The following is a 26,729-nucleotide window of genomic DNA, read 5'->3' as shown; positions in this document are numbered from 1 at the left end:
TGTGTGTCCCCCGTTCCCCGCGTACCCGCCCGTGTCTCCTGTCTGCCCCCGCACCGTGTACCCCGCGTGTCTCTCTCTGGCGTCCTGCATGCCCCCCGTATCCCCTGAATGTCCCCCCCCGGGCTATGTGCCCCATGCGCGTCTCCCGACCGTGCTTCCTGTGTTCCCCCCACGTCCCCTGCGTGTCCGCATCTGGGGTCCTGCACGATACCTTGTCTCCTGCATGTCCCTTTCCCGGCTCCTGCATGCCCCCCATGTCCCATGCATGCCCCCGTGTCCCTTGCATGTCCTTTTCCCAGGTCCTGCATGCCTCCCATGTCCTCTCTGTGTGCCCCCTGTGTCCCCCTCCTTAGTCCTTTGTGGCCCTCATGTCCCCTGTGTATCCTTTTGCCGCGTTCTGCATCCCGCCCGTGCCGCCTGTATGTACCCCTGTGTTCCCTGCATGTTCCCCCTGGGCTGTGTGCTCCCTGTGTGTGTCCCCCAAGCCCTGTGTCTCTCTCTGGCTCTCCAGGGTTTTGTGAAAGCCCTCAGCTGTTCATCGCTGAACACTTTCTTGCACTCCTCCAGGGCTGGTGCAGCCACAGCTTCTCTGGACAGTCTGTGCTGGGGGCTCACCACCCTCACAGGGAAGAGTTTCTTCCAAATATCCCACCTAAACCTGCCTTCTGTCAGTGGGAAGGGATTCCCCCTTGTCCTGTCACTCCATGTCCTTGTCCAAAGTCTCTCCAGCTCTCTTGGAGCTCCTTTAAGCACTGGAAGGGGCTCTAATATCTCCCTGGGGCCATTTCCGGCATTTAAAAAGTGCCCTTGTCCAGTTTGATTCAGCGTCTATTTTCCTGTTTGAGCCATCCCCAAGGTGCTGCTAGTCCTTACCAGCACTAAGTCTCAAGCTGTGACTCTGCTCTCTTGTTTCCCTGGCCACCACGAACTCTCACAGGTTTTGCTGTGAGGCCCAGGGTTTGGGAGACACTGAGGAATTTCTCAGGGAGGACTTTTTGCATGATCTTGCCACATTGCACTTCTTCTGTGAGTAGGTGGTTAACACGTTCTGGAAAGAGATGAGTGAGGCCAGAGGCCCCAAAAGTCGTGAGTCCCTTTTGGAAACACTCACTATGTTTCCATTCTGTCAGCTTGTCACAGCTACTGGGTGGGTGGCTTTTCCTGACAGGTGTTCAGGTGGCATTTGGTCTGTTTAGTATTTTGTACACAAATTTCTAATGATCCTGTCTGATACATTTGTGGTGGTTTATTTAATTTTTTTTTCCCCAAGTTTCTTCCTTTCCATTTTTTGTCCCCATGCAAACTAACCCTGCCTGATAAGCAGCTGCCACCTCTATTTCTCTCATGTTCCCCCTCACTTACCAGTCTACGCAGGCTAATACCATCAAAGTGATATTCCACAAGGAATTGTATTTCTCCTTCTCCAAGATAACCAGCGGTAACCAGCAAGGTGAAATCACCCACTGGAAATGGTGACTCCCTTTTCCATGGAAGCCTGTCTGTCTCTCTACCAGTGCCACTGCTGGTGTCTTCCCTGGCAGCTGCATCCTCAGCTCTTCAGTGGGGTTGGACAGCACAGATAAAAGGTCCCTTTTTCCACTAAAACCATCTCCCGACAGTGCCCAAGAACAGCAGCCTCATCAACACGGTAAGAAGCAGCAAACCCCCAGTAATGCTGCCCTACTCCAGTTTTCCTGGCAGGCAGTGATCTCTTGGAAAGCAAAACTTGGCTTTTGCTGTCAGATGCCAGGATACAGGAAGGTGCCTGGGCTCTTCCTAGCACAGAGAATGGGATGATTTCACCTCCTGGCACCTGCTCTGCTCCCCGCTCTGCCCCTTTGTCAGTGGGCAGACTTGCCCTAGCCATGGTGCCAGTGAGGCTGCTGAGAAAGGATGAGCTGTTATTTTTCAAACCAAATCACTCCGCAAAATTTCTGGGTTTTGCCTGCCCAGGTGAGCCTCTGCATTTACCTTGGCAGAGTCTTTTCTCTCTTCCCTTCCCTTACTCAGGCACAGCTCAAGCACTTTGTAGGGATCCCTTCAAGAGTTATGTAGAAATTCTGCTTTCTTGACCTGGTTTTGATTTTTGCAGAAGGGATTTTTTGACGTGGGTGTGGAGTGACAGGACAAGGGGCACCGACAGAGGGCAGGGTTATATTGAATATTGGGAAGAAATTCTTTCCTGTGAGAGTGGTGAGCCCTTGGCACAGGGTGCCCAGAGAAGCTGTGGCTGTCCCATCCCTGAAAGTGTTCCGGGCCAGGTTGGGTGGGGTTTGGAGCAACCTGAGGTAGTGGAAGGTGTCCCTGCCTGGGGCAGGGGGTTGGAACAAGATGGGCCTTAAGGTCCCTTCCAACCCAAACCATTCCTTGATTCTATGATTTTGTGGGTGCTACAGTCTGGTTCAAGCCTTCAGTATTGTGTCTTCAGCACTCAGCCCTGCAGGGCTGCACAGTGGGCTGGGCTGGAAGGTGGTGGGAGCCTCTCCACAATTCCCTCTGATCCTCCCGCCCCATCCTGCCCCAAGAGATCCCATGCCTCTGTGGTTTTCTCCTTCAGATCAAAAAGGATGAAGGATGTGTCTTGAATTAACTGGTTAAAGACCATGCTCAGTCTCATCAATATATCTTGAATTGTGTGGCAGCAAGGACTGTGCCTGTTTTCCTAAGACAAATGCAGAGGTTTACTTTAGTACATCCATATTTTAGAAGAGCCTGGGTTAGTTTGATGCCTTTTCCTGGTCTTGAAATCAAGAGTCATACACGGTTAGAAGGGGAAAAGGCATTTTACCTTGGTATTTATTTTAAGGATCCTTAGGTGTACACGTCCAGGTCATATGCATCGAGATGCACACCGCCAAGTCTATCCCTGTGTCTCTCTCTCTGTGTCTCTGTGTCTCCCCCCCCAACATTGGGTATAACATTATGGGTTTTACTAATTAGCATATCTATCAAAGATTCCCCAATGAGAGGCTCGAGTGAGCCCCCTTCCCCAAGGAACCTTCCCCTGGATGGTTCTATCTCAGTTTACAGAATGTGTTCTGGAGAGGACCTTGGGGTCTGGGGCACACCGATCCCTAGCTACGAAGCTTCTAAAATGTTTAGTCTCTTAGCTTGACAAACAAGTCCAAGAATGTAGGCAAAAAGCACCAGGAATACAGAAGTTGTAAAAAGGTATAACAGGGGTATAAAAGAAAAGGCAAAAGTCTTCATGGCATCAAGTTGACTGTATCAAATCTCAGAGGAAAAGTGAGCAATGCTGCGTTTGCAGTCCGGTCATTATCTCCAGAATCAGGAAGGTCACGCTGCAAAAATAGAATTCCTGTTTGTGCGGGCAGCAGCGTCCTGAGGACACATGGGAAAAGCATCGGGCATGGGCTGCTCTGCTATTGCCACCACCATGATAGCGCCTGGCACTGTCCTGGCACTGTCCTGGCACTGTCCTCCCTGCCCTTACAGAACACCGCTCTGGGAATGAAAATTTACCCCCCTGCCGTCCCCTTGGTTTGTCTCTTTGTGCACTGAGTGCTGCTGAGCTCTGTGGAAAGTCTCCCACACTGGTTATTTTGATGGGATTGCAAGATGTGGGACAGCCCATGAGGACGCTGCTATCTCAATATCCCTTCAAGGACAGGGAGGACAGTGGCCAGTGACATTGGGCGCTGCTTGTGGTGGCAAAAGCCCCCCGCAAAAGGCAAGTAGGGGATCCTTCCCCCAGCAGCGGGGAAAGCAGCCAGGCACCATCCCCCCACATGTCCCTGTGGATTACAAACTTTTCAGTTTGTTTTCAGTCGCAGCTGTAGGACATTTTTGTGTACCTGGCCCAGGGCTGGGACTTGGAGCATTGGCCGTGCAGGGTCTCATGGGCTGGGGTCCCTCCTCCCTGGGAATTACAGCCCTGCTCCCTCTCGCTCTGTCCAGCCCCAGCTGGATCCTTTCTCAGGAAAAGCTCATGAAGGAAGCGCTGGAGTTTTTAATAAAGAAGCTCATGTGTTTTGTAGAACTGCATTTGTTGTATTTGTAACTGCCTTATATCTTTTTTGATCTTCCTGTGTAAGGACTTTGCACACCCTCACTCCCAGCCACAGGGGGTGGCAGCAGGACCCTCATTCAAGCATTTATTACTTTGTCCCACTGAGAATGGTGATAAACTCTCAGTTTCTGCTTCTTTTATGCTGTGTAAAAAAGCACACACTGAGCATTCAGAGTCTTAGTGTCTATTTTGTTAAATCTTTAGGTCAATTTTGTGTTTTATGCTGTTTATGAGTATTCTCACAATACAAAGAGAAGCCTTGGAACTAAAACAACCCATTTATGGAGAGAGATGGACACATACAGTTTCATACCAACTTTATTTCTTTTTTTTTCCTTTATTTTTTTTCATAATCACTTCTTTTGCACAACAACAACCTCAAGTTGACAATGAAATGCACGTGGCAGACCGAAGGGAACCAGACAAGGCTCTGTTAGGGATGGAAAGTCTTTCCATTACTCTGTGCCAGCTCCCCACCCGGCACAGGGGACGGTGACCCCGGCTGTGGCAGGAGGAGCACATCCTGCCCAGAGGACAGCCAGGGTGCTGAGCCCCGGGGTGACAGCTCAGCCCTGTGCCCACACAGTCATCTTCCAACCCTCTCCTGCAGCCATGGGCCAGGGTGTTCCTCCCGGGGCACACAGCTGCGTATCCCAACTCTGTACTTTGGTACTTTCCATTTCAGAGCACTTTAGAGACGTGGAGGCATCGGCTCTCCCGCGGTCCCTGTGGGGAGGGAGCGTCTGTGTCCCCTTGTCAAAGGGTGTGGGAAACTGAGGCAGAGGAGATGCCAGAGCAAGGATGCCCAGCTGTCCCCTGTGTCCCTGCAGCCTGGGGACCAGGGAACACCCACACGTAGGCGTGGGCCAGTGCGCCTCTGCTGCTTTACTTGAAGACAACTGACTACAAAGGTGGAGTTTATTGGTCTTACTATGTCATCTCGTCCCTAGCATGGGGAGTAAGAAATCTCTAGCACCGTAAACAGCCATTCCCTGACTCATTTCAAGTGGTATCAGAGTGTATGTGCATATATCATTTCCACGGATGCGTTTCTGTGCGCGTGTGCACAGCCGGGTGCACAGCCACTGCGAGGAGGACAGGAATGCCATGGGAGGGATATAATGAACCCCATGAGACAGGATTGCAGAGCCAGGGCCAGAGAGTCACGCTGGGCTAAGCTAAAGCAAGCAAGCTGAAGTTTACATTTGAAAGGGAGCAGCAATACTGACCTACCCCCGAGGTAGGATGCATGCAATCGTCAACTCCCACCGGCCCTGGAAGGTCAACTCAAAAACAACCCCACAACTGGGTTAGAGCAAGATTTTTTAATGACTCCAAAATAATAAGACAAGGCTCAGTCCAGAAGCAGTCAGAGGGGCCAGCATCCTTGGAAGTGCCTATTTACAGACAGAGCTGAGCTCTGCTGTACAGGATAATGCAGGCACAGAGCTGTAATTTGGGCTGTGAGGCCGGTTGTCCCAGCTTCCCACAGCTTCACCCATCGCCCGGCTGTTGGTGCCAGCTGGGAGCTCATTTAGCTTCAGCTCCTCAGTCTTGCCCGAATCTGAGGCTCTTCTCCAGAAGGGCTCTTGGAAGGCCTGTGCATGCACATAATGATGTCGCCCTCCTGACTTTCCTCCCTCACACCACTGCCACACTCGAGGTCCAGGCAGGGACACCGTGGGTGCCCTGAGGATGCTCCCCCTACAAGGCACATTCCCATGTCCTTATGCTGCTGCAAAAATGGGGCTGAAAACTGTCAGTTCAGAACTCAATTCATAAACGCCTTCAGGAATCAGTGGAGACCTCAAGCCCCACCACAAGGAAGGTGACCCCAAGAACTGTGGGGTTTTGCATGCCGTGTCCACAACCACAGTACGTAGGAATGCTCCAGGAATGACACAGGCTGGGGCAGTAAGGATGTTAATGAGGATACTTAATTAGTCTCAATTGAGGCATGAAGTATGCAGCTGCACACAGCCAATAGCATGAAGGGATATGGAAAGGCATGGAATAACCATGATCCTGGCTCGTGCCACATGGTGCAGGTTGGGCACAGTGCTGCATGAGCTCCTGGCCACGATGGGTTCGGAGCAGTGGGTGGACACTCCTCATCCAGCCAACACCACGCAGCCAAAGCAGTCACACATTTCCCTGATAGTGCCCCGTGGCACTGGACAAGCTCCTGAACATCCCTACTCCATCCATCTGCACCAGGCAAACATGGCTCTGCGACACGTAAAGCCTCCGGCCCCACAGGTGAGGCAGTTTCCTTGGCACAACGTGTCTCTGCAGCAGCTACCTGACATTACCAATGTGCACGTCCCTGCTCCTCTGGTGCAGGAGCTTATCCTGCAGTAACATATTTTCCAGCCATATCCACTGTCCCTCACTGCACCAACCTGAGGGAGAGGAGAAAAATTCGTTTCCCAGTGCTCACACCTGCACAAGGACCATCTGCCAGGCCATTCAGCACTTGCCATGGGAATTTTTGCCAGGAAAAGCTATTGCAAGAATAAGTCCCAACTTGAGACCCATCTGGGCTCCAGGGAGGGGGAGGAGAGGGGGGTGGGGCAGCACAAGGGACCGAGAGGGAAGATCCAGGCAGGAATTGAGCCTGGAGACTCAGGAGCTGTTTGGGAGGACGGCTCTGACCGGCACAACCTGTTACTGACCATCTCTCTTCCAGCACATGCTAAACCTGACAGATCCTGCAGCTTCAGCAGGGTTGCAGGGAACCACCTGGAACCTCCACACGGGGAGGTTTGGATCAACACTAATTATATGTGCTAGAATTGAAGCATCACCTCTACTCTTCCTCTCAGCCCTTCCTTCTCCTCCCAGCATGAGGAGCAGCCGTCCCCGCTCTCACCGCCCTGCCTGCAGGACTCGGCTGCCTCCAGCTCCCAATTCCATCGTTTTCCAGCTACTCTCTGTCCAGCATCCCACTGGCACCCTGCCTTCGCCTGGCCCAGCCTCTGACTCCTTCTGAGCCCCCAGGAGAGAGTGAGAATGGCCATTTCTCTTATTTTCAACTCTTGCTCATGAGTACAACATTTCTGATAATAATAATCATAATAATCATAGTACTAAAAACAGTATTTACAACAAGCTCCAGGTCAGAATTACACACCAAGCAAACACTCAGCACCACAGAGAGTAGGACAGGGTTAATATCTCGCAGATACCTTCTCAGATCCCACCAACGCGGGACACAGACATTTGACGGTTTCAACCATTTCTTACACACAAACATTTCATTTAAAGTACTTTTTAAATTTTTTTTTTAAACTTTTTAAAATTTCTCGTCACTATATGGATGAGGTGATGCTGACGGTGATGCCGCGCTCTACACAGATGCTTATCTAAGACAGCTGCTACTATTAACTGATCATTAGCTACTGTTAAGAAATTCAACCCTCAGTTTCCTTCTTTGCCCTAAATCTAATTTTCTTTTGTCACTGACAGCACAGGAGCTTTTTAACAGCCCTGTCCTCCCCGCAGCCCAGGAGGAGGGGTTTGGGAGTAAGGTAGCCCTTCCTTTTAGGAGCAGAGTCCCCTGACATCAAGCCATGGCCATGGAAGGATCCCTCCCACATCCAGCTGGGAATTCTGTGGAGATCAACAAAGAGCCCTGGGATTTGGTCTCCAGCAATCTGCCCTGTGATGGCCCCAAAGAGCCACATCCATCTCTGGAAAGAGGGAAGGATTATTCTGTTCACTAAAAGGCTGTTTCACAACCACGCCCCGTCTCTGTTGGATTTGCTTTCCTAACCGAGTGGAATCCTGTGTTGTGGGAGCACTGAGGAGCCCACAGAGGACTGAGGGTCCTCTCCCAGGGCTCCCACGGAGCTGGGAATGCAATCACCACCTGTGGCTCTCCCGGGCAGAGTGGCCAAGACCTCAGTCCCCGCTCAGCCAGGGAGAGGGCAGCTCAGTGGCCAACCAGGGCATCAGGCAGTGCCCACTGTGACAGGGACTTGCTGTGATGTGGCACCTGGCACCAAGCTTTGGGTGGAGCCCCTCAGCTGCTTCCACACAGGCTCTCAAAAATCACCCAAAGATGAGGACTGTGGGTCATTGCCTGCCTGGGCTGGCTCTGGAGGCAGCCAAGAGATGGGGGATCTGCACACTGCGGCTCCTGAGTCATCCATCCCTCTCCTTCCTCTCTCCTACCACGGGCAAACAGGGGGCTGCTCCCTATTTTACTTCACACACAGAAATGATCACTTACTTCCCATTTTTCTGAAACTGATATTTGGCTCAGAGCAAACACCAAGAGGAGGAAAAGCCCCAGATAAGAAATCCGTATCTCTGTGACACTGCTGGTTGAATTTATTAATATCTTTGTTTGGATTTTTTTTTTACATGAGTTTAAGAAATATTTTTTTTTTAAAAAAGGACAAAACCTTCCAAAGAAGCTGTTTGATTGACTGGTCAACTGATTTGATTCTCTATTTGATGTGAACTAGTTGCTATTCTGCTTAGAGGTCCCTATGATCTGTGAATCCCCACAAGCACTGACGATTCGGGATGCAGAGAGAAGCGTGTAGCTGGGGACAAACACCGGGGAGGGGGAATGAAGGACCAAATGTCACATCTAGACAAACAAAATAAAATGTGTTGGTTGGTCGATTGGTTGGTTTGTTAATAGGAATCAGGTGCTAGATGTGTAGAAAAGCCCTTTATCCAGAGATCTCCTCCCGCTGTTCCTTGTTCCTGCGGACTTCGGCTGCATGCAGTTCCTGCAAAGATGGGAGAGATGACACCAGGCTAACACACCCTGCTCTGTGATCAATATTTTCCTCCTGCACACAGGATTTGCATCAGACATAAAAAAAGAGACCAGTTTCCCAGCCAACACACCCTGAGGGCAGGGGGTTACACCTGCAAGGAGTGAAGGATCATCTGTGGGAGCCTGGAGGAGATGGAACCTCCAGTGAACGCACTCCTGGCTCCTCTCTCCTGCAAAACCCTTCAGGCCACACAGCCCATGGTGGGCCTGATGCTGTGGCTTTGAACTTGCTCTTGTCAAGATTATCCAGGCTATGTTCTCTACTGACCTTGAAGGCCATAACCCCCCTCCTCACACTACTCTGGAGCAGAGCTGCTCCTCAGCAACCACCACCAAGAAAATGCCCTGTCCCTTGCACCCATCACACTGGGACCAGACCCCGTTTTTCCAGGAGGATCAGCACCCCCAGCCCCCAGCCCTGTCCCGGGGGTGGCACTTGCCTTCTCGCGGAGCCGCTCCCTCAAGGCAGCGAGATGTGCCTCACGGATCTCCCTGCTCAGCTCCATCTTGTAGTTGAGCTTCTCCTCGGCCAGGCGGCTGAAGTTGTTGTTCTCCTCCAGCGCCTTGTGCAGCACCTCCCGCTCGTGTTCCCTCTTCTCCGCCAGCTGCTTCAGCACCTGCGCCTCCTGGGTCTGCCGAGGGAGGGGGTGAGGCCACTGGAGAGGCTCTTCCAGACTTCATCTCCCCGGAGAGGCTTTCTGACTCTCTCCTCTGCTCAAACCACTCTGCCACCCCCTTCCGCCCCATAACATAATCTTCTTGCTTGGAAGATACTTTTGACACCTTTTTCCTGCTATCATAGAATCATTTAGGTTGGAAAAGCCCTCTGAGATCATTGAGTCCAACAGTTCCCCCAGCACTGGCCAGCCCACCATTAACCCATGTCCTCAAGTGCCATATCTACACAATGATGATGGTGGAGTTGAATTCCCTGCCTAAATCAGGCTGCAGAACCTCGCTCCATGATTGCTATGTCTCACCTGACAATTTGCAGTGGAATTACAAGTGTCAGAACACTCTTCCCAGCTGTTTTAGATTACGCCTGCTGAGCTTTAGGGTTAGGTGCAATCAGTACCAGAAAAGTCACTCCTTTTACAGGACATCTCCTTACCTTCCTCCTCTCTTCTGCAGCCTCCAGCCTCCTCTGGAGCTCCTCCAGGGACAGATCCTTCTTCTTGGGAGGGGAGGAAAGGATTGGGCTCTCAGGAGATAAATCTGAAGGGGACTTCAGGATCACTTCGAAGCTCTGGCCTGATGCCCTCTTATCCAGCTGCTTCACCTCCATATCTTTGTGGGGGAAAAAAACCAGTGATTCTGTGAACCTTTGCCTCTCAGGAGAGTGTTCACCTCAGGTTATCAAGCTCCTCATACAGGAATTAAGATTTTCCCATGTCCTGACCTGGGTGATTATGTTTTATCTCCAGAATTTCTTGATTAGTGATCACCTTCATCCCCCCATGCAAATGCAATTAATTTAAAGTCATGGCATAATTACAGAAAGGTCACATTGCTGTTAATACCTTGTATGTCACCCCAGCATGAAGCAGAGAGACTCTGACTCTGGCAAGCTCCCATGTTGCCTACGGGAGAATAATCCAAACACTGTTGGAGCTCCTGTGGGAGCAGGTTACCTACCTCCATACTGGTAGATGGTGTTGGGATGGGGTTGGGTGTGGAAACAGGAGCAGATGAGGGAGAGCAGAGACAGCTCCTTCATTTTCTCCTTGTAGGCTGAAAAATATGAAATAGTAATGAGAGAGATTCAAATGGCAACAGCATCTCTTTTTTGTGGAGAAATTAAGCAAGTATCACATTTGCAGCTATCAGACTCTGTGGAGGCTTTTCCATGCTGCCAGGAAGTCCTGTTTGCAGCTACCAGACTCTATGGAGATGTTCCCATGCTGCCATAGCTTGCCAAAAGGTCCCCAGGGAGCGTCTGATCTGGAGCAGCCTAAATTAGCTGCCAGTGTGGCAAATGTCATGGGAACACACACAGTGGGGACTTAACACGTCTAGAGGTAAAAGTTTCTGTGCAAGATTTTCCCTCCAAAGGAGCTGGGATGCTGCAGCCCGTTTAGCTAAACATGTTGGGACAGCTACTCACACCCTTTCTCCACTGGAAGTGCAATTTCCAGTCTCTGAGATAAATGATGCCCACTGACACCTGGAAACCTTGCTCAAGCCCTGGCGAGTTGGGAATATTTCACAAGTCAGCATTTCTGAGGTGAGGGTGAAGAGGAAAGAGGAGATCAGCAATGTGGAGAAAAAAGGGGCATTTGAGTGATGAAACTGTTCAGGGGCTCTGCTACCAAGAGCTGGACCCCAACTTCACAAGGAACCTCCTGTCCTGCAGCAGCAGATCAGGGGAGATGAGAGTGGATTCTGCCACCCCCTTAGCCCACACAGGCAGAGGTTGGTACAGTCTGTGACCACAGTAACAATTCTTCTGCAAAGGACAGGAAACACACAATCCTTTCGAGCTCTGCTGCTGTGAACCTTCCAGTTTGCTCATTGTTCCTGTGACTGGAGGATGCACCACAGCATCCTCGGTGATCACAAGTGCTGCTCCAACACAGATTGCAGCAATCTGCTTCTGGGGCAATCTTCACCTTCAATTTTTGGAGTTCAGCACATTTAAGACAGTGAACTGTTCGCACACTCTTGACAAAGAACCTCAGAACAGAAGGAGCTGAAGTCAGTGAGGTGCTCTGTCAGGCTGTCACATTCTTTATCACATCAGTGAAACCCTCACAGCATCATTCCTATGTGGCAGGTCAGCAGCTGGGGCTGCACAGTGGGTGCTGCTGCCTCCTGGGTCCTGTGAGGCTCTGTCCTGGGCTGGCTCCTTGGGGGACACCCAGGCTCATGGGGACAGAGTCTTCATGGCTGCGTGTCCTGCCAGACCCGTCCTGAGCGTCCTTGTGCTGCCCTTCCTCCTGCCTCTGCCACAGGCACAGGCATCCTGCTGTCCTGCCCTGGCTCTGCCTCTGGATTTCCTACACATCCTGGTGCTTCTGGCCTTGGTTTGTCCCCTCTGTACTGAGCTCATTTTGTGCTCCAGCCAGAGGCAGCTCTGCAACTCAGCTGCCAATGCCACCTTCAGAGCAAGACCCTCCCCTGGGCCAGGACAGGGAAATCCCCAGGACTCTGTGATCTGAAGAGGCATTAGACACAGAACAATTCTGAAAAAAGTAATATCCTGTGTACCACATGCTCTTAGGAACATCTTTCAGGTATTCTCCTTGCCTTCCCACAGCTAATTGAGTGGGAAAACCTACACCTCCTTCCTGCTTGCACTTATTTTTCCTCCCAGATGCAGAACTTCACTCTAATTAACACCCTTCTATTGCTAAACCACCACCCCTGAAGCTCAGATCTTGAGTGAACACTTTTTTAGCTTGCTCCCCATTCTGATTTGAACCTCCTGCCCAGTCCTGCTGTTAAATGTAACCCAAATATAGAACAGTTTACACCAGCAATGGCATCTAGACATCTTTGATTCTGTTCTTAATGAAAAAAACCTCTGGAGAGCCTCTGAGAGGCCCAAAGTCATGGCATGGAGCAGTAAGCTAATGCATCTCCTAATGTGCTGCTAAGAACCCTGAAGACGGTCCCTGGGAATAGATGAGAGACATTATCATTTATTATCATTTAGACATTATCGTTTAATACAAACAAACCAGTCAACAAGGTCGTTGCTCCACCATTATGTCTGGTCCTGGGTGAAACCAAGGCATGAGGCAGATGTGCCACACCCCTGACCCCGTCATTTAATTCAATTTAATTGTCTGACAGCACTTGTTACAGAGCACAGGGCTTTGTATTCCGTGACTTGAGCTTCAGTACTGGCGCTGTGTGCAGATGATTCCATGCTGCATTCCCTGCCTTTCAGGAGGTTTGCTGTGGGGATTTCACAGCTGGCCCCATTCCATCGGGATCTCCCCTGTCCTGCTTTCCCTCCTGCAGAGCAAGCTGACCGTCCCTCTCTGCCAATTAAAATGAAGATGAGGAAGAGGACAAAAGGCCCTGGGCTGCGGCAGGGCTGTGGTGAGCGCTGGAAGCGCTCTGCGTCCTTCCCCCGCCCCGGAGCCTGCAGCTGCACCCCGGCGCCAGCCGTCAGATGCAATTAGCGGCACACGGGGCCGGGCAGCGGGGCTGGAGCTGCCGCGGCCCCGGGGACCGGCGGGGGACGGTCCCGAAGGGCCCCGAGCGGCCCCCAGTGCCGGGCGGGAGCGGGGGCAGCAGCGGGAAGGGGGCAGCGGACCGAGCCCCCCCCGGGACCCCGGGAGCTGCCGGGGCTCCGCTCCCCGCCCGGAGCTGTCCCTTCAGGACCAACACCTCCGCCGGACCCCGGCCGGCAGCTGTCCCTTCAGCACCGCCGCGGGGCCGGGCATGAGGAGGGGCAAGGATTGACTCCTGAGGGAATTATAGAATCATAGGAGCACAGAATCGTCACAGATTTGTTCGGCTCGGAAAAGCTCTCCATGATCATCAGGTCCAAGTGTTCCCCCAGCACAGCCAAGCCCACCACTAAAGCATGTCCCCAGGTGTCCATCTATATGGCTTTAAAATCCATCCAGGGATGGTGACTCCACCTGTTCCCTGGGCAGCCCGTGCCAGGCTTGACAGCCGTTTCAGTGAAAACATTTTCTTTAATGTCCAATCTAAACTTCCCCTGGTGCAACTTGAGCCACGTCCTCTTGTCCTGTCACTTGTTAATTGGGAGAAGAGGCTGAGCCCCACCTGTCTCCCCCCTCCTGTCAGGGAGTTGTAGAGAGTGAGAAGGTCCCCCCTGAACCTCCTTTACTCCAGGCTGAGCCCTCCCCAGCTCCCTCAGGTGCTCCTGGTGGTCCAGACCCTTCCTCAGCTCTGTTCCCTTCTCTGAACACACTCCAGCCCCCCAATGTCACTCATGTCCTGAGGAGCCCCTGATCCATGCCCTGAGAACTAAATTGATCCCTGAAATCCCCACACCTGTGCTCCAGAGCCACCAGCTACACCTGCAGGACACAGAAGCATCACAGTGATGGCCTTGTGCCCATGACACATTCCATGACAAATAATTGTTTTATCAGGCTAAGTCAAGAAAAAGCATCCTGTGAGGAGAGGTACATCCTCTGATTTGGTAACTAAAAGAAAGACCCATAACCTCTGGGTCGCTCTTTAGGAACCCGTGTCAGTGAAGAGCAAACCCGAGACCTCTCGAAGCAAGACTTTGTCTCAATCACAGCTGCGTAAAACTCAGGGGTAAAAGATTGCCAGCCTCAGGAGTAAAACTTGTTTCAGAACTATTTGCACTCCCATTTGCAACAGATTTAAGGTTTTGAGGATATATTTATGCCAGTGGACAAAACCCTTGAGCCAGGAAAAGACGAGTGGTTGGCCAGAATATGACATGGCCAAGGAGTTCCTGCCCAGAAAGGCTGGATCTAGTGTACAAATGTACATATTTTAAGAACAATTAGACAGGGAATGCTGAACTTTTTACTTGAGCATCTATTAGCATTTTTGCTTCTGTTAACTTCGTAAAAATAAACTCAGCTTGCACTGAGCAAATATTTCATTTCTGTATAAATTAATCTGGCTCGGGTCCTCAGGGACTGGATACCAAAGCATTGCTTCAGTCTCAGAGGTGCAGCAAGAGCTCTGCCTCGTTGGTGGGCAGAGGATTAGAACAGGCTTCTCACTCAGGTATGAATTACTGACATTTTACTTCTCTTTTTTAGGCAAACACTGCAATAGAAGCATCAGCAGCAAATTCATTCACTCTGGTATGGTCTTCATCCCTGTGTCATAACATTTCACTGCTGTCCTATTAGAACTGGGGTGAAACATTGAAAATAACTGAGTTGTGTAAACCAAGAAGTGAATAAACTGTAAAAGACACAAAAAATGTATCAGTGTCCCAGCCTGTAAAGTGGAGTGAACTTGCATTTTGTTAGCTTTAGAGATCTCTGAGAAGTGATTAAGCTAAAATCCATAAAGGTGCAGTCAGTTCCTCAGCATTTCTGAGCATTTATGCCCTGCAATCAGCACAGGCTGATTCTGGTTTGGTTGTATTCCACCCCACACCCCATGAGCCAATCAATCTTCATTAAAATTTTTCATCTAACTTTTCCATGTGTATTATTGTTATTATTATTATTATTATTATTACTGTTATTATTGTTATTATTGTTATTGCCTTTTTTTTTTTTTTTTTTTTTGCGATAGAACATACTGCCTGGGAAAAATCACTTTCTCCCTTTTTCAAAGAGAAGAAGGGAGATGCCCTGAGCCTTCACCAAGGCACCAGGAGGCTCAGGGTGGTCCCAGCTCTCTCCAGCGACTCCTTTCCTGTGCTCCCTCTAGTGCTGTAGGAAACATCCTGCATTTCCATATCCCCGCCGCTTTGCCTCAGTGCTGTGCACACCATCGATCCACGTAAAGTGTTTATCTCAAAGTCAGCCCCCGGAGACATTATCCAGCTGCTCCCCGAGTGCTTGTGGTGCCAGAGATGGAGGAACAGCTGGGAATGGTGTGGTGCAGGAGCAATGGGATTCATTTTCCTCCTCATGATGCGCCTGGATGGTGGGGCTTAACACCTATTATTCATTAAAAAGTTTTGTTCTCTGCTTCCTAAATACATTAAGCTAAACTGCAGCCAGGTTCTGGGGTGGTATTTAACGGCATCCAGAAAAACAGAGCGAGGCCATCTCGGCACAACACCAACACAGCATCAGTCACAGTGAACCAGAGGCAGAGCAAGGCTAATTTATGTGAAACTTAAATGGATGAGACTGGATGTGCTCTGTCTTATAGCAAGGTCAGAGGAAGGTTGTTACAAGAAAATAATTTGGTTTGTGAAGATAACTTTGGAGAAGTAAGAATTGCTTCCACAATGAGTATTAGCTCATGAAAAAATGGGAACAGGCCAATTATAAATGAAGCCAAAGCTTAAACAGAAGGTAGAGAAGCCAGAAAGACAGAGAACTGAGACCTCCAGCACAGATTGCAATGCCACACACGCAACAAAAGCAACCAGAGTCCTCAATAAGCCTGGAGAGTACAGCAGGTTTTAGATATTCTCCCCTTCTATGGCTCGTACCATAAAAATATTGGCCAGACCTTCAGTCTAGTGCACTTCCACCTTCTTGCTCCCCAGCTTCTACAAACAGGTCAGTAGCAGATCTCACACAACCAGAAAACACCAGTGGGTTTTTTGTTTGGTTTTTGGTTGGCTGGTTGGTTGGTTTTTTGGGAGGGTTTGGGGGTTTTTTGTTAGCTCCATAGCTGTACCCCACACTGATGGTATAGGGACACCCCGAGACTCCAGGCCCAGAAGTTACCATGGGCTCATGTGGAACCATCCATGAGAACAGGCAGATGTGAGGTTTGCTCTGCCTTCTGTCAGACATCTGCTGAGCTACTGCCCAGGAACAGTTTCCAATCACCCAGCTCCTTCCCCCCAGGTTTTATTGGCAGCTCATGAATGTCACAGCAACCCGTGCTGTGCACAGCCAATGCATCAGCAAGTCACTCGAACTGTAGCACTGGAACATGTGGGCTGCTCCCAGGAAAATAACCAGGGAAATCTCCTCTTGTATGGACTCAGCAAGAGAGAAGGGCCCAAGCTGTGCAGCAGCTGGGGGAGTTACCGTTGGGAAGGAGAGAAGCATGGCCTGGAGTTGCTTGATAAAGCAGAGGAAGGAACCAAATGGAAGCAGCTGACCCAGAGTGTGCATTTGGGGCAAACACAGGTTTGGACAGTCAGGTTTGGGTGAGACAAAGAGCTACAAAGGAGCTGGGGAGGTAATGAGGTGGCAGTCCATGAGACAGTCAAAAACAGAGCCCAGTGCCGTGATGTGTCAGGTACAGATGTGCTCTGTGACCACAGACAGTCATTTGGTCTCTTTGGATCTTGGTTTCCTTTCCATTAACTGAGGGTTATTGTATTTGCCCATTAAACAGTGGTATTATTTGTATAAACAATTTAGAGGGGATAAGATTCTCTAGTAGGGCAATAACCTTGTAGAAGTACCTTGAAAGAATAAAAGGATTGTTCAGAAATGTGCTGAGCAGCTCTTCACCATTTGGGAGGTGCCAAAGTGCCACAGCACATGCACGTGGTCTTTGGTTGCTCTCTGGCTCTCTTGTATTTCTAAATCACAGCCCATTGGTTTAACTCCCCTCTGGAGAGGAGACTTTCATTTTTAAAACATAACTCACACCTGCAAGACTAAAGCCCATGTCAGTAAGACAACTGGGAGGGATTAGCCAGGCACGTTGTTTCCAGTTAATTTAGGGGTGTAGAAGTTTGAGCGAGCTTCAGGTCCCTCCGAGGATTGCCATGAAGAATCCTCAGCCCCATTCAACCCCCTTCTGCCCACACTGCTGTCACAATGGGCTTATCTGCAGCCTTCTGGTTGCCACATCAGATTGCTGAATCTCAGCTTTTACTCAGCAGAAGGAGAATGTGTTCATCTGCTAAACCAGATCTGAACCAACAATGACAGATTCCAAGAAAGGGCTCTTTTGACATATCTGAAGCATTTTCCCAGAGTCTACGTGGTGCCATTAAACAAGACATTATTTATATTTTAGAAAGAACAAGTATTTTCCAGTTATTTAGATCCCTTGTTTGGAGACACTGGTGAAAAAAATATACATCTATATAAACGCCTACAGTAATACAATAGGCTCTTTTGGCATGTAAAAGTGAATTCCTAATAAAAGAACCGTAATTTTTGAAGGCCACATAGATCTCTTCAACAGTCAAAGAAAAAGACAATAGTGATTTCTTGAGAACACAGAGAGATGGAGAGCTTGGTAGAAGGGACTCTGACTCTCCAGCCTGGGCAGTAGAAATGTCAGGACAGGGCAACACCATATGGTGTCCCCCAATACCACCCAGAAATGGGATCAGGGGATAACCCAGAGCTATATGAAGTCCCTCAACTATCACATTTCATGGCAGAACGACAAAACCTTGGGATCTACCAAGGCCCATTTACCATGCCCAGTCATGAGGCCAGGAATGACAACCTGGTGTTTCCTCTTGGCTCCACCTTCTCAGACACGCCAGCGTCGGAGAAAGCCGGAGGGGATGTCACCTTCCGCATCATTTCATAATCTGAGGTCTCTTTATTCAGCCCAGATGCTACAAATGGTGGGGGAGCTCCGTAGCCCTGCAGAGCCCAGCCAGACCCCCGGGCTGCGGTGCACAAAAGCACAAAGCCTTGTGCAGATGCTGCGGGGAGGAGGTGCGAGGGCTCTGCCCCTGCAAGGGCTGCCCGGCAGCAGGGCCGGCACCGCAGCTGAGCCGGCACTGAGCATGTGCCGCCCATCCCGCGGCTCCTGCACCGACAGCAGCCCCCGGGGCCGGGAGAAAACGCCTGAGGTGACAGGGAGAAAAGAGGGAGGGCAGCCGGGCTCGGGGGAACAAGCCCTGTTTCTTTTCATCCCAAGGATTTGGTTGTTTGTTTAAACAAACCAAGCAAATCTTCCCAAGGGGGATAAGCCCCCGGGCATCAGCCGCAGACGACTGCAGCTGCCCTCCCCTCAGCACGGATCGGCTTTTGCTGAGGATAAAGAAGGAAATAATGAAGAAAGCCAACAAGACTCATTCCTTGATTGAAGGATTCCTTATTCTTTTTCTCCTGCCTTTCCAGGCCACTCTCCATTGCTGCTGTACTTTCCAGGCCACTCTCCATTGCTCCATTGCCAGTGCTACAGGCGATGGGGAGATGGGGAGCTGGTCCTGCAAAGGCAGCTGGGCGAGGCTCAGCCCCGACCCTCCCTTGGCACGCAGCGCCCTATTCTCTTCCCTCCTGCCACAGCACTGCTTTCCATGACTTCCTACTCCTTGAAATCGCTTCTCTGCTTGATCTGAGTCACAAGGAAGCCCCATTTCACGCTTCTTCATGATCTTAAGTCTCTTTGACAGTGAAACTGCATCTTTGGGAGGATGAAATACGCTGTGGGCATGCAGTGGGTTGGGAGGGTGAGAATGCACCAGGCGGAAATCGCATGTTCTGCCTACATGTGTTTCATCCACCACCTCGTCCATCTCAAGTTCGATGCAACCTTGGTTTAGAGGGCTGGTAAGTCTGAGCCTTTCCTCCCACCCCCACTCTGCAAGCGAGGTCCAATCCTGCTCGGTGGGGAAGGCAGGAGATGGGTGGCACCTCCCAAGAGTGCACTGCTGCAGACGTTCATTGAGACAGGGATACTCACAGGAATATACACAATAGCTGGAGGTTTTCTATCGCAAACACATTTTTACAATGCTGCTTTTTATCTTTAATTGCATGCAAAGCACACTCAGGATCAGCTGCGCCCTTACACTCCCCCCACCCCCCATACACACCCCTCCATCTCTCTGTCCTTCTTCCCCCTGCCTCTACTGATCTTTTAAAAGGAGTAAGGAATAGAAAATGCACAGCAGGAAACCTCGGCAAAGGGCGGTGAAAGAAGCAAGAAGTGTTGCCTGGTCTCCTGCGGGCTGGTTCCCTGCCTGGGGGGCACAAAGCACTGCCTGCTCTTCCTTTTTGTCTGTCGCTCCTGCTCAGCCCTCAAGGATCTCGCTTCCCCCTCCCAAGCCCCTCTTTGTGGGATGCAGAATTCAGAGCCATTCCAAGAAAAAACTTGGTTTTCTAAAAGGAAAAAAAACCCTCTAAACCCACCCACTGTTCATTGTACCATTTCAAGCTTTTCTTCTCCTTGACCCATGCTTCCAGTTTCAGCCACTTGAATCCCTCCTTCCCAGTCAAAGAGGGCAAGACAGGTCTTTAGGAAGCTGGACCGAAGCAGCACAGCATCCTCGGGCTGCCATCCTGAAGCCAAACCCCACCAGGCTCCCGGGCAGCCGCGCTGCGATTGCCGGCACTGCTGCAGGAGGGAGGAAGGGCTTCCCTTGCAGCATCTCATTTCACCCAACGCCATCAGAGGACCGCTCCCCTGTAGCATCTTCTAACCAAGAAATGTGAGCTGTGCAAGAAATCTGGGACTGGGAAGCCCTGAGAATACACAAAACCCCATCCAGGTTCTTCTGGTTGGCTTTGGGGGATTTTCTAGGGCATTACTGGCTCTTGCCCATGTCTTCCTCTCCATTACCCATTTAAGCAATACATGATCTTCACAAAACAAAATGTAATTTCTGAATTCCTTACATCCAGCTGCACAGCATGCAATTATTTTCTTAGGGAAAGAAAGAAAAAAAGCTCTACGATGTTACAAAAATAACATTTAATTGGCACGTAGCAGCATCTTCTAATGGCACAATGAAATGGCAGCAATACTTTAAATTGGCAAGTTTATCACACGTGTATTCATATTAAAATAAAAAGCCCACCTGCTATCTTGCATCAGAGGGGTGTGTGTATGGGGGAGGAAGGGGAACAATGCTGCCATACCAGCTGCCTCCTCAGCACAGAACTCCCCCGAAACCTACGGGAAAAAAAACCCCACAAACAAACCAACCCAAACCTTCAGAATAATGATTTTCAAAAAAATATATATAACCCGATGGTTTTAGAAGTGCATTGATGTCAAGCCCCCGAGAAGCCGGCAGTCCTACCTGAGACGGTGCTGGCCATGCTGCGGCGGGAGCGGAGCGGTGCTGCAGGAGCAGGAAGGAGCGCAGGAGCTGCGGAGGTGCTGCAATGCTGTGGGGAGGGAGGACTGACTCAGCTGGAGGGGGCTGCAGCCATCCGCGGCGGGGAGAGGCTGGAGCGCCCAGAGAAAGGCGAGGGGTGGAAAGAAAAAGAAGGGTCACTAGTTCGGAATATTAATGAGCGTATCAGGCCTCCTTTCCTGGGTGGCTTTGACGGCAGATCCCTCCCAGGCAAGCCTGCCTGCCAGGAACACAGCCCCACGGTGGGGGGGGGGGCGAGACACACCCAGCCGGGCGCTGGCAAAAGAGGATTTTTTCCTCCTCTTCCTCCCTTTCTTGTCTGCTCGAGATGGGCTAAACTGCTTTTTCCCTTGCTGACAGTAGAGTTAAGCAAAATAATTGATTTTGTTGTTTTTTTTTTTTTTTAACCATCCATTCCAAGGCAGCCTCACCTGCAGGGCCGGCTCAGGGGTCTGGCTTGACTGGGCTGAGGTGTAAAACCCAAACCCCAAACCTTGCAGCAGCTTTAGGCAAAAAGCAAAGGGAGAAGGGATCCCAGATAGGTTTTTAGGCATGGGATTAGGGGTTTTTTTTTACACCAACACTGAGGCACTAAAGGACCTGCAGTTTGGGGAGGAAACTGGCGTAAAAGTAGTGGAGAAAGAGCAGAATGAAGCCTTTTGATTTCAGTAAGAATTCTCTGGGTTTCTCCCCCACCCCAAGCATCAGGACCTCTTTTCTTATAATTTTCTGTCTGTTTTCTATAATTTTTATCATCTCCATTTGTGGCTATTGTGAGGGGCCAGTGCTTCTGTGCTTTTAGAGCATCACACACACGCTTGGGAGCAAGGAATCCTCCCAAACCCACACATCTCCCAGCATGCTGCAATGCAGACACTCCCAAACAAATTCCAGCTGCTGCAGGGAACTACAGGTTGTTGGAATACCTGCCAGTGCTCTGGCATGCTCAGGGGCAGAAGCCACAGGCACTGCCTACTAAATTCAGTTAGAATGACAGAGATTTTTCTTTTTTTCCCCCCATCTCCCAGTGTCCTATTCTAACACTGTCATGTAAGAAAAGAAAAATAGAGAAAATGTCTAATTCAGAATAAAATTAACACTCTCCACACATTTTCAATGTGTGCTTGCAACAGGAGCTTCTTTATGGCCTTTAACTGCTCCCTGTTCTGTCCACGCCTTGTTTTGTAGTTCCAACTCTCCCTACTTTCTCCTTGGATTGAATCTCCAGGACTTGACAAGTTATCTTGTGTGTGTTTCAAAAGCATCTTTGCCATGATCAAAGGAAGGCAGCCATCCCAGGCACCTGACTGCTGGAATAATTTCCCCCTTCTGTTCAGGATGAACTCTGGCTTTGATATTCCCAGCAGTCCCAAGAGGGGCTGGCTACCTCTTGCAACATTCTGGATTTTTTTGCATCAATCCAGTACATATTTTATTCCTTTTATTGAGGAAAGGGTGTGGAATGCTTTCAAGGTGTCGTGGCCATGTGTCCCACTGGAATACGCTGTGTGAGAAATGGGGAGAAAATGATTTGGAGGGTCAAGGTGGAAACCTATTTTGTTACTCCCCAACAGTAAATGTACTGAAAGGCTCTGGACTATCAGGAGTCAAAGAAATCAAATAATTTGGGGGGCAAAAAGAGTTTTAGACTCAGAAAGATAACAAATGGCAACTTAACCCTACTCAGTGTGAAAGGGGAAAAATAACCTTCAGGACAACCACATAGATGGCCCTTGAGGCTCTTTTGTCCCAGTCATGAAGATTCCTGCTCCTCTGGCAGCATCTGGATCTCATCTCAGAAGAGAGATCCTGCCTGAGCAGCCTCTGAGCAAATATGGCCATTATTCACTTTGCACTTCTGCACAGCACCAGTGTTCGCTTGCTGGGGTCCCTGGTGTGGTTCAGCCATGTTCCCACAGCGGCTAAGGATCATCTTTCCCAAGGTTTTTATTTTGTACATTGGGGTTTTTTTCTTGAAAATGAGAAATAGTTTATCCAAGATCTTAAAACCCAGTAATGAGCGAGAAGTGGAGACAGGCTGGTTCCTCCTGACAGGGCTAGTGGGGACAGGCTGGTGAGCAGCTGTCACACAACTCTCTGTGCTGCCCTGACAGAGTCTTGAAATCTCTCCTCCCTCTCCAAACTCCTGCTTTATAAGAATTCAGGGTTTATCCTGGGGAGACAAACACCAAGATGACAATCCAGTGTGAGACCAACACCTTTATTTATTGCATTTTTATCCCGACAGATGCTGCAGCTTCACTAAAGCTCCACAATTCTTTTGCAACCTTAACAAGGAATACATTTTTCTCTTTAAACTTACAACCCATTTCCTCTGCTCTGTTTTTAGAAGGACAGCAGTGCTGGAGGCAGCCTGCAGTGCTGGAGGCAGCCTGCAGTGCTGGTCAGGTGAGGTCACTGGTGCAGAGGAGCAGCCTCCAGGAGCTGCGGAGCGGCCGGTGCTGACTCATGTTTGCTGCTGGACACGGGCACCTGCTGACTCACACCCCACTCCTGCCTTGGGCTGGTCACCTCCCAGCAGGTGACACTGCTTCTATCAGCAGCACTGAAATAAGGCAAAATAATCTCCTCTGATAGACTATTGATATTGTTCTTCGATGTAGGAAAGAGGTATTTAGAGGAAATAATAACAACACAGTATCCCATGTATTTATGAGGAGTTTTAAACCTTTATTCTCCCCTGAAGTTATCCCACACTCTCATTTCACAATCTTTACAAACTAATTTCTTTTGCAGCTTAATCGTGCATGACTGATACCACATTAAAGAGTTCGCAGTCAGAAACATGAGCAAAACCAGCTGCTAAATGTTGTGTGGAGCACATGAAGATCCACAGGAATAGCTCTGTGTTCTCCAGCCCATTTCCTACAATTAAAGACAGTTTATGATCCAGGGAAGTTCAGCTCAAGGAATTTAAAGGCTGGCAACCAAAAGAGCAACACCCATGAGCTCCCCTGACCCAAAACCACGACACAGAAGGTACCACATGTTTGGGAAGACAACAGATCACACAATGTTCAACTTACATAGTTTCAAGTCTGTTCCTTTTAACCCCAGAACTGTTCCACACACAAATAAGCTGTGCAGCTGGCCAGGAATAAAGCATTTTAAAATTACAATAAAAGAAGCCACATCCTGTTCTACATCTACGCAGTGGCAGCATGAGATACAGCAATAAACCACAGAGATGAGTACAAAATTATTTTCTTCCCACCTTGTCTCTCATATAGCTGAATAAAACACAGTTGTACAAAATTTGAGGATCCAGGTAATCCATACCTATGCATTTATTAAAACCAGATTCTTACAAAACTGGGTAATCCATCAATCCAGAGCAGTTCACCACAATCACACGGCCTGAGCACCTGGAATGCCGACAAAGCCGTTCCTGATGCGCCTGGATACACTGTCAGGGGGCTGAAGGGTGGGAGCACCGTGCTAGGGAAAAGCCGGGAACAAAGGAGCGGCACATCCACCCCTAACAAAAGAGACCCGTCAGAATTCATTACTGTTCCTACGGCAGGAGCTGCGAGGCTCAACATAAAAGCCACAGAACCCTCCCACCTCAAACGCCGAGGGTTTCACAAAGAATCCTGCCGTGTTCTGTCCTCTCCGGCGTGCAGCACCGCCCAAGGGTGGCAGACCCCAGCACAAAGCGCAGCAGGGCCCTGGAGACAAACTCTGGCCAAGGGCATCGCTTATCACACGCTCCCGAGCCGTTCAAAAGGGGAGAAACGCCAGTCAGGGGTGGCCCTGGCGCGGGGGACTCCGACAGGACTAGAAGGCTTTGGATATGCAGCTTTTAGCGAGCGAACAGCCGATATTCTGCCTCTTCGGCGCCGAACCTCGGCCTCCGCCCCGGGAAACGCGGCTGCGGAACCGTCCGGCTGAACCACCCAGGGCCTGTCTGGGGAGCGGAACCCGCTTCCCCCAGACCCGGAAGGGCTCAAACCCCACCGGGCTTGCGTCGCTCCTTCCCGGGGCCCCTCATGAGACGGCACCAACCCCCAGTCCCGCTCGCTCCCCAATACTCCGGCCTGGGCTCCACCAAGATCCCCACCGGCTCAGGCCCGCCATGGCCGCCGCCTCCCCGGCCCGTTACCCGGGCAACGGCGCGGTTCTCGCGAGAGCACGCGCCGGAAGTGGCGTACAGAACGCGGGGGTGTCACGTGACAGGGGCGCGGGGATTCCGAACGGAGGAGCGGGAGGTGCGGAGCTCCGGGAGCGCGGGAATGCGGGGGCACGGGAGCACTGGGGTACAGCAGTATGGGGACGCGGGACCTGGGAACCCTGGAGCACAGGGATCTGCAGGAACACGGGTCGGAGTGGGCGGTGCGTTCCGGGATTCCGGTAATGGGACCGGGTCCCAAGTGCCCGTGAGTCTCCTGCAGAGCCGCTGGTATCGGCCCGTCCCGGAGCGGTGTGACCTAAGTGCTTCTTCCCGTTCCTGATGGAGCCGACAAGAAAGATGGAGGGAACCACTTTGCAAGGGCCTGGAGTGGCAGACCAGGGGGGGATGGCTTCAGCCTGACAGAGGGCAGGGTTAGATGCGATGTTGGGAAGAAATTCTTCTATGAGGGTGGTGACAGCACAGGGACAGGTTGCCCAGAGAAGCTGTGGCTGTCCCATCCCTGGAAGTGTTCAAGGCCAGGTTGGGTGGGGCTTGGAGCAACCTGGGATAGTGGAAGGTGTCCCTGCCCATGGCAGGGGTTGAATGAGATGAACTTTTAGGTCTCTTTCAGCCCCATCTTGGCATGTTATCACCATGACAGCAGGGTCATCATGGTCTTCACTTCCTTGCAGGCACCTCAGGGAACCATGCCCAGGATCACTCTGAACGGGATCACGGTGGATTTCCCCTTCCAGCCTTACCCATGCCAGGAAGCCTACATGGCCAAGGTGCTGGAATGCCTGCAGAAGGTGCGTGAGTGCTGCCTCCTCAGGGGTGATTGTGTTCATTTTCCAACTGTGTGTCCTTTCTAACTGTACAAAATGATTTCTCTAAGAAGAGGTTGTCACGATTCAGATTTTCTTTAAGCACTTTGTATGCTGCCTTTCCAAATCTTTTCTGGCCTTTTACATGTGTTTTTATTTTACTCTGTGGTTATTAAAATCCTGGCTGGCAGGTGACAGTCAGTAGAAATACAGATGGGATGTTCCTGCCTAAACTGAGAAAAGGAAGAAAGGCTGAGAAAGCAGTGCTGGTATTCATGCAAATGCTCTCTGGGGTTCCACAGAGTTACAGAATCATGAATTGTTAGAACTGGGAGGGATCTTAAAGCTTATCTTGTTCCAACCCCCTGCCATGGGCAGGGACACCTTCCACTATCCCAGGTTGCTCCAAGGCCTGTCCAACTTGGCCTTGAACACTTCCAGGGATGGGGCAGCCACAGCTGCTCTGGGCACCCTGTGCCAGGGCCTCACCACCCTCAAAGGGAATAATTTCTTTCTAATCTCCAATATAAGCCTACTCTCTGTCAGTAGGAATCCATTCTTCCTTGTGCAGTTACTACAGGCCCTTGTAAAAAGTCCCTCTCCGTGTTTCTTGTAGGCTCCCTTCAGGTACTGGAAGGCCCCAGTTAGGTCACCCTGAAGCCTTCTGTTCTCCAGGTTGAACAATCCCAATTCTCTCAGCCTTTCCTCATAGGAGGGATTTGGTCTTTTCTTGTTGATATTTGGACTATTTGTATAATTTTCCATTTGCTCTGGGAGAGGATAATTTTACTGAATGAATATCAAAATAATGAAATGTTTTTTCACAGTAGTTATCTTTTTTTCTGGGCACATCTTCGTGGTCCCTGTTCTCCTGAGGGACCAAACAATCTTATTGTGGAAACTTTGGCTTTCCACCTGGCTCTACATTCCTCTGTATCACAGTACCTACTTGGTGCCTCCTCTCATTGAACTCAAAGTGTCGTGAGCTTGTTATCTGTATAAATTCCCTTTATACACTTGAGCTCAGCTGCTGCTTTTTTCCAATTTGTAGCATTGTCACACATTTTAAAATTGTAACATCCAGTAGGACAAGGTGTTATAAGTGCTGGCAAAGTTTGCCCAAACTGACATGGGATATAAGCATAATCCTAAAGGAAACCAGCACTCTGTTACCTGGGAGTCGTTTTTCAGTAACTTCTCGTATTTTCATGTATTTTTTGCTGAAGTGTGACACACTCCAATTGCTCTAAGAGTGGAGAATTGAATTCCTGTGCTAAATAAATGTGATGGCTGGCTCTGGGTTTTTGATTGAGCCTCATTAAGTTGATTAGAGG

General features: G+C 50.1%; 2 protein-coding genes across 4 annotated transcripts in view; one reads left to right on the top strand and one right to left on the bottom strand.

Annotated features, from left to right (window-relative positions):
* Nucleotides 1-4,330: 4,330 nt before the first annotated feature.
* STMN3 (stathmin 3) lies at nucleotides 4,331-20,667 on the bottom strand. Its single transcript, XM_042047742.1, has 5 exons — nucleotides 20,383-20,667; nucleotides 10,461-10,556; nucleotides 9,937-10,112; nucleotides 9,266-9,457; nucleotides 4,331-8,775 (listed from the first exon to the last, which is right to left on the bottom strand). Exons 1-5 carry the CDS (start codon nucleotides 20,399-20,401, stop codon nucleotides 8,716-8,718), a joined length of 543 nt encoding a protein of 180 aa, XP_041903676.1. The 5' UTR covers nucleotides 20,402-20,667; the 3' UTR covers nucleotides 4,331-8,715.
* A 3,954-nt stretch (nucleotides 20,668-24,621) lies between these two features.
* The window catches only part of RTEL1 (regulator of telomere elongation helicase 1), a 45,684-nt gene continuing 43,576 nt past the window's right edge, over nucleotides 24,622-26,729 (top strand). For all 3 annotated transcript variants that reach the window (XM_042047718.1, XM_042047728.1, XM_042047707.1), the window contains exons 1-2: nucleotides 24,622-24,668; nucleotides 25,264-25,380. In XM_042047718.1, coding sequence (XP_041903652.1) covers nucleotides 25,279-25,380 — 102 coding nt within the window. In that variant the 5' untranslated portion in view covers nucleotides 24,622-24,668; nucleotides 25,264-25,278. The remainder of the gene's footprint in view (nucleotides 24,669-25,263; nucleotides 25,381-26,729) is intronic.

This window comes from Corvus kubaryi, unplaced genomic scaffold (assembly GCF_017639235.1).
Source record: "Corvus kubaryi isolate FWS band 111438036 unplaced genomic scaffold, C.kubaryi_AGA036_p1.0 134, whole genome shotgun sequence".
NCBI classification, from domain to species: domain Eukaryota; kingdom Metazoa; phylum Chordata; class Aves; order Passeriformes; family Corvidae; genus Corvus; species Corvus kubaryi.
The sequence above is the reverse complement of the archived record's forward strand: the minus strand, read 5'-3'. Positions and strand labels throughout refer to the sequence as shown.

Coding starts and splice junctions, on each gene's coding strand:
- STMN3 (XM_042047742.1), bottom strand. Junction 10,113..10,460: donor CACCATCTACCAGTATGGAG/GTAGGTAACCTG, acceptor TCCCCCACAAAG/ATATGGAGGTGAAGCAGCTG. Junction 9,458..9,936: donor CTGCAGAAGAGAGGAGGAAG/GTAAGGAGATGT, acceptor CTCCCTCGGCAG/ACCCAGGAGGCGCAGGTGCT.